Source organism: Gavia stellata, chromosome 13, assembly GCF_030936135.1.
Source record: "Gavia stellata isolate bGavSte3 chromosome 13, bGavSte3.hap2, whole genome shotgun sequence".
In the NCBI taxonomy this organism is placed as follows: Eukaryota; Metazoa; Chordata; class Aves; order Gaviiformes; family Gaviidae; genus Gavia; species Gavia stellata.
Genome location: NC_082606.1, coordinates 12,958,564 through 12,972,384, shown reverse-complemented (window position 1 = coordinate 12,972,384; position 13,821 = coordinate 12,958,564). Strand labels below are relative to the sequence as shown.

General features: G+C 35.0%; 1 protein-coding gene across 1 annotated transcript in view; it reads right to left on the bottom strand.

The window, feature by feature from the left end:
* FGF7 (fibroblast growth factor 7) overlaps positions 1-13,510 on the bottom strand; it is a 28,312-nt gene extending 14,802 nt beyond the window's left edge. Inside the window, exon 1 of the mRNA XM_009817060.2 lies at positions 13,182-13,510. Coding sequence (XP_009815362.1) covers positions 13,182-13,467 — 286 coding nt within the window. The 5' untranslated portion in view covers positions 13,468-13,510. The remainder of the gene's footprint in view (positions 1-13,181) is intronic.
* Positions 13,511-13,821: the final 311 nt, after the last annotated feature.

Below are 13,821 nucleotides of genomic sequence, written 5' to 3'. Positions count from 1 at the left end.
GCATTTGATAACAGTGTCAGACAGGGGCTTTTGGGTATGCTTCACTTTTCAATTTCTCTGCTACAATTCACATAATTCTCATTTGGCTTTTATATGTATTGGTGTCATGAAGTTTTGATGAGGTCCATAGAAGTAATACATAAGCAATCTGTAGCAGTATATATGGACCCCTTTAAAATCTGGAAAACAGCTGGTCTATGATTTGTAGATGTTTGAAAACTTGCATTTCAGCTAATAGGATTAAACAAGGACCTTGTTCAAGCAGGGAAGAGTAAAATGTTCTCTGTAAGGAAGCAGAGTAACATGGTAGAGATTTCTTCCATAGGTTCATAGAGCTAGAAGACTCAGATAAAGGTTAGTGGGTTTTTAATATTAGACTATGGGCTGGGTAGCACAAGCTGCATGTGCAAATAAAGGGTTTGCAGCTCTTACATTTTAATTTTGTGGAGGATTTGCATTAAACTTGTATAATTTTGTGAGTGGCAGACTCAGTTTGCAGGCCTTTTTTTGATTCTGCATTGTACTTACGATCATTTCTACTCCTTATGGTACTGTTCTCTTCTAGTGTTTGTAACATAAAAGAAAAGTTACTGTGTAACATTGAACTCAGCAGGAAATTTTAGAACTGCCTTGAAGACCATGAAGGTACAACAGCACAGAGCTTGGCTATACCTATAGTGGTATGTTCTAAAATATATACAAACCCCCTGTTCTTGGTAAAGAATTTGCTATGCTTTTTGCTCCGACTGAAACAATTATGGCTATTCCAAGAACTTAAAGTGGTGAAGAAACCTTCCTTCTTTGTGTAAAATATTTGTGACTTCAGCTGTATTGCAACATGGAGATGGAGAAAAAGTACCAAAGATGACTGAGAAGACAATTGGTTTTTACCACACAAAATGAAGCAAAGTGCTTCTGCTGTTCTTAACTTGGTCTTTTTATGTCACCTTAATTCCTCCATGACTGTCAGTGTATTCTTGATTCATAAGTGAATGCAAATGTTATACGGTAGAAAAAAATTTACAAAAATAGATTGTGTTTCTACTATTAAATATATATTTGGTATAAATAATGCAATCAGTGTCTACTCAGGATAGAAATGTGGATCTGTGGTTTTAATATAGCTCAAAAAACCCCTTAGTATTACCAATGTTATGAAACCGTATCTTAAAGTAAAAGCAGAAGCAATAGTTATTATTTGGCATCTTTTTAAATTAATTTCTCAAGCCATTGATAGGCATCAGTAACAAAACTCTTACTGATTTCAGTAGAGCCAGGCTTTTACAAACAGTATATATTTGTCTCTTTCCTAATATGGGTCTTTCAACTCTTGAGTAAACTTTTCCTAATGAATCACAGGGTTAGATAGCTTTTCCACTAGTCAGTAACTTAACTCCTCCACAGCTGTGCAATATTTTTTACTTTCAGCAGCAACTGTTTAGACTATTAATGATAGTTCTCTATAGTTCATCAGTAAGTCAATATGAATAGAACATCCATATTTTGACTGTATGTTGAAAAGAGAGCTAATGCTATACTTCTCAACGATTACTTTCTCATGTTGATTACATCTCTGTGTTGTTGAGAATGTATTTCAATCAAATACCATGCACACAGAGAAGGAAATATTTTTTCATGTAGAAATCTATGTTAATGAAATAAATATGGCACAGTCTGACAGGGCTCAAATCAGACTTTTTTGTACAATACCACCTGTGACGTAAATTGCAGCACATGTGATTACAATAGATGATGTATATATAATTCTTTAGGGATCCACTAACAGAGGCTAGTTTGGGATGCAGCTGACAGGTAGCTGTTAAGAGGAAAACAAGGAAAGAAACCATCCCGCTGTGATGCGTCTGGAGCCGGAAAAGAGTATACTCATGAAACAGGAGCTATGACTAGCAATTCTACTTTGCTAAGCTGAGTTCAACTGAAAGTACCCATAACTGCCTTGTTGAAGGATGAACGAGAAAACAATATAATAATTTGTGATCCAAAATCGTCAGTATTTACAGTGCTGTGTACAGGCAGAAATACCCTGCAATTTCCTGCATCAGCTACAGTGGGGTTAGGATACATTCTAGTTTTGGAATTCACGTAGTTAATTGTTTGGGGAAATAAGCATGATTACTTTCATGTGCAATTTGTACAAAACTAATATTTGTTAAATAGTCTCATGTATGGATAAGGATACCCCAAACAAAATGGTATCACAGGCAGAAAAACGTGAACAGCTAATGTGAAGAGGGAGAAAGGGAAAAAAGATTTTCGTAATGGTAGTCACACATTTTAATTTAGCCCTAGCAGGAAAAAAAAGTTGTGTATCTTATGGATACAAGATGATCACTTGCAAGCGATTAGGAGAAAGTCAGGAAATATGGGTTCTATTATTTATTTTGTCTCACACAGTTGCATAACAGTGGCTACTTGCACATTTTTGAAAATATCATCTGAAGTGATTTAGAAATGTAAGTACCATATGTATGCTATGGGGTTTAGGCTTAAGTATTGCTTTTTGAAATGTAACTTGAAATGTCCCTTGAGTACTTGTCAGCACTTTTAGAAAATTGTCTCTGGGATATCTACAGATCGTATCTGAAAAGGGCAAGGTACAGAATACCTACACGTGTTTATGAAATATTTTGTTATACAAGAAGAAAAAGTGGGATTAATATTTAGTCTTATTTTGGCAAAGATAGGTATTTATTACATTCCTAATGTTAAACAGTTCTGAATACTTTCTCCAATAATTTCTCCAATAATTTCTAACAATAATGGTGATAAATATATCTTATATCACTAAATCATTTTCTGCTTAATTGATACAGCCATTGGAACTCATCACATTCTCTTAAATAATCTGGTTGGATCAGAGCTAGGCTGTTCACCACCTTACTAAATTAGGGGGTTTATGTCTCATATGTTATGAATCACCTGGAAAATTCTGCTTTTGGTCTAGTTTGGTCTAATGCTAGTTTTATCGTTTTGGTATAGACTGGTTTTGCTTCCAGTGTTCCTTCTGGATGAAAGTGCCATTTCAGAAATTCTCATTAAATCATTCAGAACATGTCCTAGAACAATATGATTAAAATAGATGAATTCAAATTCAAAACACTGGATTACTTAGCTAAAAAAATTAACAGAGCATGATTTCTTTGAAAGACGTGGTAATGGTTTCCTAGAAAGATGTGGTAATCTTTTTCTTTTTTTTTTTTCTTTAATTTTGTTGCATGACAGTTATGTTCAGCAACACAGACCGAATTTCCCGTCACACAAAGATGCAGTCAGAGGTGAAGACATATTAAGTAATTTTAGTTTGGAATTTATAAAGAAGTAGCCTGAGCACCAGTTTGCTAATTTGAACATTCTGATTGAAATTGGTGTATAATAATTGAAAAGAATGGTTTTATTAATAGCTGTATTATTTTCATTGCTCAACTTAAGAAGCATTTAAAGGGACAAGTATAAGTGGCTAGGACTCTTGCCATTTACTTTATAATTTGAGCAGAGTCTCCTAAGGCTACTCTCAAAATTCATGTAACATTTGGTTTCCTTTGAACTAATAAATACTAGCTACAAACTCCAATACCAATTCACCCAAATATATGGTTGTTACACTGTTAGTAAGATACAAAAACATGCCAGACTGTTTGTCTTTTACAGCCTCAGTCAGAAAACATCTTTCCTGTCTGCTGAAGCAGATACTCAGATAGAATGCTCAGCACTCTAAAACATAGTACCAGTACTGTAGGGGTGGCAGGATGTAAAAGAGAGCAAGAGGCTCAAAACACCTGTGTAGTTGATTACATTAGTAAGTGGGAGGAAGGAGGACATAGCTAGCCACTTGTAACTGGCCAGCAGGGAGAAAGGAGGGTTTCTTACAGGGAAGAGGCTCTTCATGTGTTTCCCACTGTGGTTTTCTCTCTGTTTCTTATGTTGTCCCTTACCTGATGAGGTAGGTGGTAGTATTTTTTTCCTGAGTGGATGAGTGGGTTTTTTGGAATCATAATTTGGACATAAAGTATAAGAAAGTTTTTTTCTTTTTGCTGACTTGTAAACAGTGTTTTAGAGTGCACTAAAGAAGAACTTGCTTGCTCTGGAAATTATGTACCTTTTTATTTGGATTTGATTTTCAGTCTTTGTTAGAAATATTGACCAGGATCTCCATGCTTAGCAGAAAATGTAAAAGGTTCAGTTAGAAGAATGGAGCTTACTTTAATTGGAAGAATGGCTTTTTGTCACCAGTTAGTTTGAGAATAGCCTCTTGAAGTTGTATCCAATTTAGTTTTTGATTAGTAACAACATTTGTAGGCAGAGTACTGTTTGAGTATTTGTTATGCTTGCAGTTCATATGTTGTCAGAGATGTGTTTAGCACATGGCACAGATTTCTTTTTGTACTATGTTATAGCATGGTATCAGTAAGATGGTGCTAAACTAATACATGCAGCAGTGCTGGGTGGGGAATTCAAGTGGGATGAATCTCGCTTCAGGCACAGGTATTTGTCCCTGCTCTTACGTAAAGGTAATATTGCAATTTTTTGCTGTGGCATTGGAAAGTGATGTGGCTGTGATGACTTCAAGGCTTCTCAGGTGCAGTTTCCCCACATAAGCAAACATAAAGGACTGCTGCTGAGGAAGATCTTGTACTGGCCTTTCCCATAGCGTAAATCTGTCTCTTGTTGCAAGGTGGCCCTAACAAGTAAGTTTTGTTATTTGAATCGCTATGTGCTCTATTTACATAGCTCGTAAAACCTCACCAATAAGCACTCAAGAACTGCTTGGATTTCTTTGTATCATCTGGCACATTATGCATAGTCCCTAAGCTGCGTAGGCTATTACAAAGGAAATAAATTAGCATGGTGGAATTGAAGTTGTTTTTGCTGGTGAAAGTTGCACTTTCCAATTGTACTAGTACTGGCTGCACTCTCTAGGATTCAGTTATCCTTTCTATTTTACTTCAGAGTTTCTGTCAGGGAGTACAACTCCTGTTTTCACACACTTTGCTGCAGAAGCCACAGAAGCACTGGATGGAATCAGTCCATTCCCCACTTTGTACTGCCTTCTTCCCTTGACTTAGCTAGATCCACATTTTCTCCCAAATCCATCTGCTCAGTGGCTAGCTAGAGAGCCTGAACATTGCCACCCTTAGAGTTCACATAGACCACTCAAAGGGCAAATCTATTGTCATATTGCAATGTTGTGCATGTATTACACAAGAAGCCAGAAAGCTCTTGTAGTAAGTGTTTCCACACACCTGACAAGCATCTAAGACTTCGTCTTTGCTGCTACATTGCTTACAGCTGTGTGTACAAACAGCCTACAGAACTATAGCACCAGTTCAGCTGAGCAGCTCTGGGGCTTCAGCACAGATTCACATGCAACATTTTCAAAATTTGATGTTGATTGTGATTCCCTCCCCCCCCAATATCTTCAGCTCTAGATAATATGTATGTTCATCTATAGTAATTTCTGTCTTTAACAATCATAAAGTTTTCTATTTACTTTTTTTTTCTGTAAACAGTTACTTCTGATTGAAATACCAAATCACACTTGACATTTAAAGGTCATAATGAGAACTTACAAAATTAGCAGGTTATTAATGAAAATATGCTTCTTGTTAGCACGTGGGGATTTTTTCTGTTTTGAAATACATTACCTTCTAGGTAGACAAATATCAAAATTCCAAGGTATCAGAATGGCCAAGGACAAGTCTGATCAGCTTCTTTTTATAGTCTATAGCACCTCCCAGTGTCTATTAACACGTTTAAAAGAAAGCAAGCCAGCTTACCAAAAATGGAAGTAAGGTAAGGCATGTATGCTATTAAAGGTTGAAGTACTAACGCTAGGAAACTCCTTCAAAAAACCCCACAGGTAATGGAGGTATTCAAAAAGTGTTTTGATTGAAGTGGTGGAGTTGAGTGGTGTTTGTTACTCCCTGTTGAAGTTATTGTTGTTATAAATGCTATGAAATGGTCATGTTTTGTTTATAGATTTGCATTGATCTGTCAATGTTCTAACTGTGCTTAATTTTGAAAAATTGCATGCTGAAGCAAAATTTCAGTGTGTTTAACAGAATATCTAGACTTTTTAATAATTTCATCCTGTTTCTGAATTGTCGGATTGCCACTATAACTTTAAAAGAGCAAATACTCAGTTGGAATAAATTGACATAGCTTTACTGATGTTAACTGGGATTTACCTGTCTGATTGTCTGATTCAGCCTGTTTAGAATATTGTAGTCTTCTGTAGATAAACTGCGGAGGTACTAGATTCATGTTGTAGGCAGTGTGTGAATACTGTAAAAAAAATCCCGTTACAATTTCATCCTCATTTTGTTCTTTGTTTCAAAAGCTAAATAATAGTCAAGAGACCGTATTGATTGCATTGGTGTTTTTATTGCTTTTTTGGTGTGTTTTCATGAAGTTGTGGGCCACATCTATGAATATCCACTTCCCTTCCAACTTTTCAGCACCAATTGTTACAAAGAATTTTTTCCATTTGTATAAATGATGTCATGTGTTATGAAAGTTTTAAAGTGTGACAATTCAGTGCTATGATTGTTAACCTCTATCATGTTATTGCCATAGGAATTTTCACTGTTAGCTTTTTCTAAATAATGTTTCTAAATTACATACACCAGAAAGCTAACTTGACCTTTCCATCAGCTCATATCCAAAATAAAAAATTAAAAATAAAGTCAAAGGTCAAAAAAGACAATTGAAATACAGTTGCCAAATATAGTCATAGACAGTCAATTATGCAATAAAAGCAGTGTGCCACCCAAGAAGAGTAACAGCCTTCATTTGCCTAAACTTACTCTGTTTTGACGAGGAAGGTGTTCCAAAATATACTATTAGTTGATACATCTTGTAGTGTGGGACAGTATAATTATATGCTTTAAGATGTCCTGGTCTTCCTGAGTTTTAAGGAAGATGGAGGGGAAAAACAGCTTTGTTCTGTGCTCCAGGATCCTACAAATCTAAAAAAGTCACTTTCAGATACTTGAACAATACAGAAAGCTGGAAGCTGTGAAGAGATATCTGGATTTTGGTTTTGTTTTGCAAGATTGACTGTATAAGGAATTAAATTTTCTACTAAATTCTATTTGCCTGTATGGAAAATCGCTTCCTTAAGATTCATCTGAGCTCTGTGTTTTTCTGTGTAGCTACTGACTTAAGTTATTTTAGTCAATATTCTATAATAAAAGTATTTAATATCTGTAACATTAACACACAATTCTTTTGTAGGTTTGGAAGTGTTTTCACTAATAATTTTTAAAGCTCTTTACACAGAGGTGAATAATTCTTTTTCATAGAGGCACAGAGAGTTTGAAGACTTTCCCCAAGGTCTGTAAGCAAATTGCTTGAAAGTTTGGATTAGTCTCAAGTCTCCTGAGTCTCAGGTCAGGGCCACTTCAGCACTTTTTTTTCAGGATGGAACAATAACATGCTTAAGATACAATACTGAATTTTTTGTACATGCAGAAATTGTAAACAATGGGGGGAAAAAAGCTGTGGGGGCAAAGGGGCTGCAATTTATCTTTTAAAATGTATCCTGTAGCTGCTTCTGCAGTTGGCTGCTAAACTTGATTGATGGTTCCATAAAAATGTAATATTTCTCATTTCTGATAAATCTCAATATTGAGAGATTCAGAAGAACTGCCAAGTCACAGCTGAATCACAAAGGTGTATCAAGTTCAAATGAATCAGTTTGAGCACAATGTGTATGGATCAGCTTAGATGTTTTTCACTGCTCGTATTGATTTTTAGGTCATACCCAAGTTTTTTGAAGCACATGCAGGCAGATATAGCCCTGTTGGTGTTACGTTAGCTTGTGAAGCTGCTGCCTGTGCCTGAGCCCAGCGCTTTGGTTCTCCCCTCACAGAGCTTATGCAATCACTTTGTGCTCGAAGTGAGAAGAAAGTGAGTATAAACTGCTACTATTCTGACTTTACACATATTTTTCAACTGGCAAATACCACGGAATAAAGGTGATGAAGATTCAGGAGGTAAATTCAGAAGTGATGCACAGTTTTAATTGTGTTTTGTGGCACCCCGTCATGCTGTGTCAGTTGAGCACTGATCTGGACATTGATACCTGAGATCTGAAGAATCTTGCTGCAATAGTTCAAGACTTTACGCCCTCCTTTCTTCTCCTCACTTCCCCCAAATGGTACTCTTAGAAAAAGTCAATAGAAGCTGTAAGACAGGCATAACTCAGCTGCTTCTGTTATCTGCATCTTTGCTAAAACCCATCTTCATCAGCAGTTGATGGTGAAAAGCTGGGATTTGTGATAAGGTATAGCCTAAGGTATAGGCAGAGAGTCTCTTCTGCTGGTTGAAACTTGAGGGGTGGTATCTACCACCAGTGCTAGACAAAGAGCTAGAGAGGGAGCAGGGAAATCTGTTATATTTAGATCTAATTAATCAATGTAGGAGAGAAAGTCATCCTTGACACTGTAGGCTAAGTTTTGAGAGCATACACATATATTGCCATTTTAATTAAATCTGTCTGTTTTAATTGAAAAGATTAGCAGAGTACTAATGCGAAGCAAAAGCACTTTCACATTAGTAAAGGTTTGTCGTCTTCTGATGCCAACGTATTGGTTGAACCAACAACCTCTTGACAAATCAAGAATGCAGTTGTAAAGACAAACTTTCTGTTTGGTCAGAACATATATAACCCTTAACTGAATCTGGTACATCAATACCTGCCTTGAAATATCTCATTTTCAGATACTGAATCTTCTTGCTCCTCTATGTAATACGTATTTAAGCAACAGAAATAAAATTTATATAGTGGCACAGCACACATAGTCCAACATCTGTTTTACCCTAAAAAGCATATATAAAATGCTATTGGAAATACCTTTGATTTCTAAGCAAGTTTGAGTATTTAACCACTAAGATGCGTATAAAGTGTATTTTGTCATCAGTTAGGGTTTAGGTTTGAACAAAACTGAGTTACAGTTCATTCAATATTGCTGAAAACTATGAGCTGCTGGATTTTTATCAAAATAGAAGTTGTTTTCCAAGATAAAAATTTTAATCAAGATTTCAGCCATTTTGTGCCAAGATCTCACTAGACTTTCTTTTCTTCTTTTACTTTTTTTGGTTGGCTTTATCCACTGAAAAGAAGAGGAAATAGGCACTTTCTGGGTTTAGAGCACACATGGAATATGATAGGATCAGACATCTTAGGATTCAGGTTCCGGAAAGGCTTTTCTAGTAACTAAGAGACCCTTTGAAGTCTTTAAAATGAGATTCCAAAGGCAACAGAGCGTGGAAAGTCCTAAAGCATCATCCTGTTGTAGTTGTAAATCCTCTTGGATAGCGTCAAAATAAACTCTGATTTTTGCTGCCTTGTTTTCTGTACAAAATTAAATAATACCTGGCAAAATTCATAAACACAAACTGAAATGAAAGAAGGAGCAAGCAGTAATGATGAGAGATTTCTTTTCTAACAAAGATAAAGAGTTAACAAATTGGCATGTTATCTCCAAGATTTGTTCAGTCGCTCTCACTTCTTGCAATCATGAATTCAAAAAGTCTGTTTTGTGTGCCCACTTAGATTATTTTACATGAACAAGATGCAAAATTTAGTTTTTTAAAAAAAGCATATAACTTAGGCTTGGACAAGATATAATAAGTGATTGTCAAAGAGAAAATTTTTTATGAATAATGACAGGTTTTTCTGGGTGACCTCATCTCTTGGCTGCTTCCTAATTCTTGCTTTAGTTTTTCAGTATGTGACTCTCATTTCTCACTCTGCCTTTTAGTTTTCAGAATGAAAGCAAAGCTGTCAGGTGCAAAGTGATTTCCTCTGTTTAGTGGAGATCACTGTCGTCTGATTTGCTTAGTTTACTCTTGAGTTATCACCCTTATGTCCACCAGAAGGCTCTACTGCTTTCTGAAATGTGCACAGAATAATATTCTTTGGGTACCTAACAAGGTCACCACTGTTGTAAACAGGATTCAACAATTTGCTTTCACTGAAACATTTCTTGGACTAAGCAGTTAATTTCTAATGCGTTTTGTAACAACTGAATGATAAATACGGATTAATTACAACTGGTGAGTGAAGATTTGGTTCAGTATTTAATTTTGTCATGGAATTTCAATCCACATACATGTAATAAATTGGCTTTTGAATTAAAATCTTAGGAAACTTTAACACTTTCATTATTTTTGCTGTTACTTTCATAGGATGTGTATACATACTTCATTCTGTAACTTACTAGACAATTTTGAAATACAAAGAACCTAATTCCTCACTGTCTTGGCATTCTTACATTTATAGTCTCAACTGATGAGAGATCCACTGTGAATTTTGGCACTTGCCAAAGTTATGATTAAGTTATCATGCTACAGACATTTCTCAATGTGAAGATTGCTCTTCACATTATTCATGCTTCACAACTCATGGACTGAAAACAAGTAGTTGACTCTCTGCAAAACTGTCAATACAGCTTCCTTTATGAAGCTAAGTTATGATAGTTAAATATGAATTTCTTTCTTGTTTTCATTTTAGTAGCACATGTTAGTAATTCAAAAGGGAAAAGGATTCCTTTTATTTATTATGTAAGTGGAAAATTAGGATAAAATAAGAATATACTTCTTGGAGCAACACTTTTCGTACCCATTGATTAAATTGACTGCAACTGTTCTGGGATTCCATCCTGAGAAACAGGTCTGATATACTTTTTACTAACTTCCAGAACTGGAAATCCCAGAACAAGAATATTTGAACACACAGATTAATACATCTTTGTAATGGATATGATTTTAAAATGATGCTTTTTAGAGACCCTGGATGAAAATAGCCTGTTTAGTCTTCTACTGTTAAAAATTTTGCTTTGGTAAAATGTATTAGTTCAGGTAGGGTTTTTCTGGCTTTCTGTTTTGGTTTTTTCCCCCCTCATTATTTTCTTTATGGGTATTTTAGTATAAAGCCATAAACACATCGTCAGAAAGGCTTCTTACATATTCTGTTGAATAGAGGGTATGACAAAAGTTTTTCACAATACTCATTTTTTGAGTTTCTCAGAAAATCCAAGTTATCAGTGTTCACATTTTTCAAGTTCTCTTTGTCTGTATTTCCCTATTCTACTTGTCCAACAAAAGCATTTGGATATAATTTCCTAGTATACAATAGATAAATTACAGCAAGAGATCTAAACTTAATATGGTGGGAAACTTCCCACATACTTTAGTTAAATTTAGTGGAGACAGTTTATCATAGCGCACATCAGTTACCAGATAAACATTCAAGTATTGATTGTTTTTTCTCCTGATACTCGTTGCATTTACCAGAAAAATAATTCAAAATTTTTTTCACTGCAATATAAATGCAAGGGTTTAACAACTCAAGGTTGCCTTTCTGTAATTTGTTAGTTACCATCACTAAATATTCATAAAATGTTCAGAAAACTACAAGAAAATGGATTGCCTTTAGCATAAGATGATCTGATATTCTCTAATGGTTTCACTACAGAAATGTTTCAGGGTGTCATTAGTGTGCTTCAGAAGCATGGGATCCTGCAGAGAAATGAGAACCTTTACTTGAATTTGAAATAATGCTAAATTAGTAACGAAGTTTTTACTTAAGCAGCGTGAAAATAAAACAAGCAAATTTATATAATTATTCAGCTCTATATGCTGTCATAACCTCTTTAAAGTGTTTGTAAATAATAACAGAAAAAAATGGGTATAGTGGATGTTCACTTATCTGCAAAAATTTAGAAGAAACTATTTCAACAGTCAGTTTTTCCCAGTGGTTTTTATGGGATCAACACTTCACTTCGAAACTGGCCTTATGGATCTCTATTGTAGCAACGTCCTCCTGAAACTTAATGGGAGTCATTTTGAATACGGACCAAATAATTTATTTGGCTGCTGGCCATGTGTTGTCTTTCAGAGGAATATGGTTGTTCACTACGTAATAGTGTAGGAAGAAAGGAGACATATGGAAACAAATTTAAAAAAAAAAGCAGTAACATCAGTCAATGAAGTTTTAACCACGCAAGTTGCCAAGAACTTAATGTAGTCATGAAGTAAAGAAATAAATTATGAAGCCCGCTAGCCAGGCACTTAGCATGCAGAAGTGCTGTTCTCATAGAAAATAAGCAGTCAACTTCAGCTGAAAGCTGAATCACACTAACAGTTCTTGAAGTTTGATTTATTGATTTCTTTTGCTGCTGCTGTTATAAAAATCACAGTAATATGTACAACCTACATTAAAACTGTATTTAATAGCATCCTTGGAAATATATTTGTCCTTTCAGTTGACTATAAACACTAGACCAGCATGTCTCTGGCCCCTTTTCCTTGTAATTTTATTTCAAAATATGCAATGTAATCCCATGTATTTTCCTGTTGTATCTTAATTAAGTAATGTCTTTTCAAGCAGATGTCATAGTTCTCTAAATAAACAATATATTTGTAATAACATGAACACCAAAGTGGCAAAAATAGTGACTGTAAAATTGATGCCTCCTATATAGGTATTTGTGTGAAAAATACAGATTATTACAACAATTCTTTTGCCAGTTCAAAAATTGTACTTGGTACAGCTTTGCAAAATATTATATGTCCATTCTCTCTAGATGAGTCATGTTTTTGGAAGAAAGGGGAGAGAATATTTTTTCAGCATCATGATCATTGTAATAATGAACTGCAGAAACTATAATAGATTTTGTTCCTGGCTTGGCAAACTATCTAAAAGATTTTGCAAGAGAGTTTACATAATTCTTTCCATTGAACTTTCTAGTATTGCATATGTTTTAATTGTTAACTCAAACACACCAAACTTTTAGGTAGTTTGTGGACTATATAAATGTGGTTTAATGTTTCATAAGTATTTTATGAGAAGAGTTTGTGGTTATACATTTTCATACTTACAACCTTAATTCACTTGTTAAAATAGGCTCTCTGTTTGCTAATAGTTACCAGCTGTGACTAATACATTAGCAGATCTGCAATGTAGTATTTAAAATGACGCATTTCAAAATCAATAACAAATGTCCTGCTGTAGGATTAATTGGAAAACTGGTCTTATACAATGGTCAGTATACTATTCAAAATTCTTTTGAAATTACTATAAATCAAGGAATAGGAAACAACGATGTGTAAATTTCTAAAGACTTAGCAATAGGAAAAGCAAAAATATTACTTACTGTAGTTGTTGTTTGCTTCTCTTGTCCCTTTTACTTTGCCTCGCTTATCAATCCTCATATACCACTGAGTTCGACAGAAAAGTCTTCTCACTCTTACATCCCCCCCTTCCATATAATCATAGCTTCTGGTATGTCGCTCAGGGCTGGAACAGTTCACATTTGTAGCCATTTGCTCTGGAGTCATGTCATTGCAAGCTAAAGATATAGTGCCCATTAGAAAGATAATGTAAAAGTATGATCTGTAGAGCAAAATTGGCAGGATCCATGTCAGTATCCATTTGTGCATTATAGTGCAGTGTTCTGGGTGTTCATGAACAACATAATGAAAATTAAATCTCAAGTAGACTGTTGCTCTTAGGTCACCGACCTGCCTTCTGTCTTTACGAGTTACAGATTCATTTAAATGAGGTTGTTCCCTCTTCTAGAATTCTGATTGTTATTCCTTAATAGTTAATGGCGAAATAGAAGAGCTTCTTAAATACCTCTTCAGTCAGAATATCCTTTAAAGACACAAGTTATAAAAACCTTTGTTGTCGTGACCTTCTGTACTACTTGAATTTGCTGCTTGCACTGAAAGTAAAAGATCTGTGAGAAAAGGTGCATGTAAGTCTTTATGCTCAATTGTTACAAACGTGCAAGG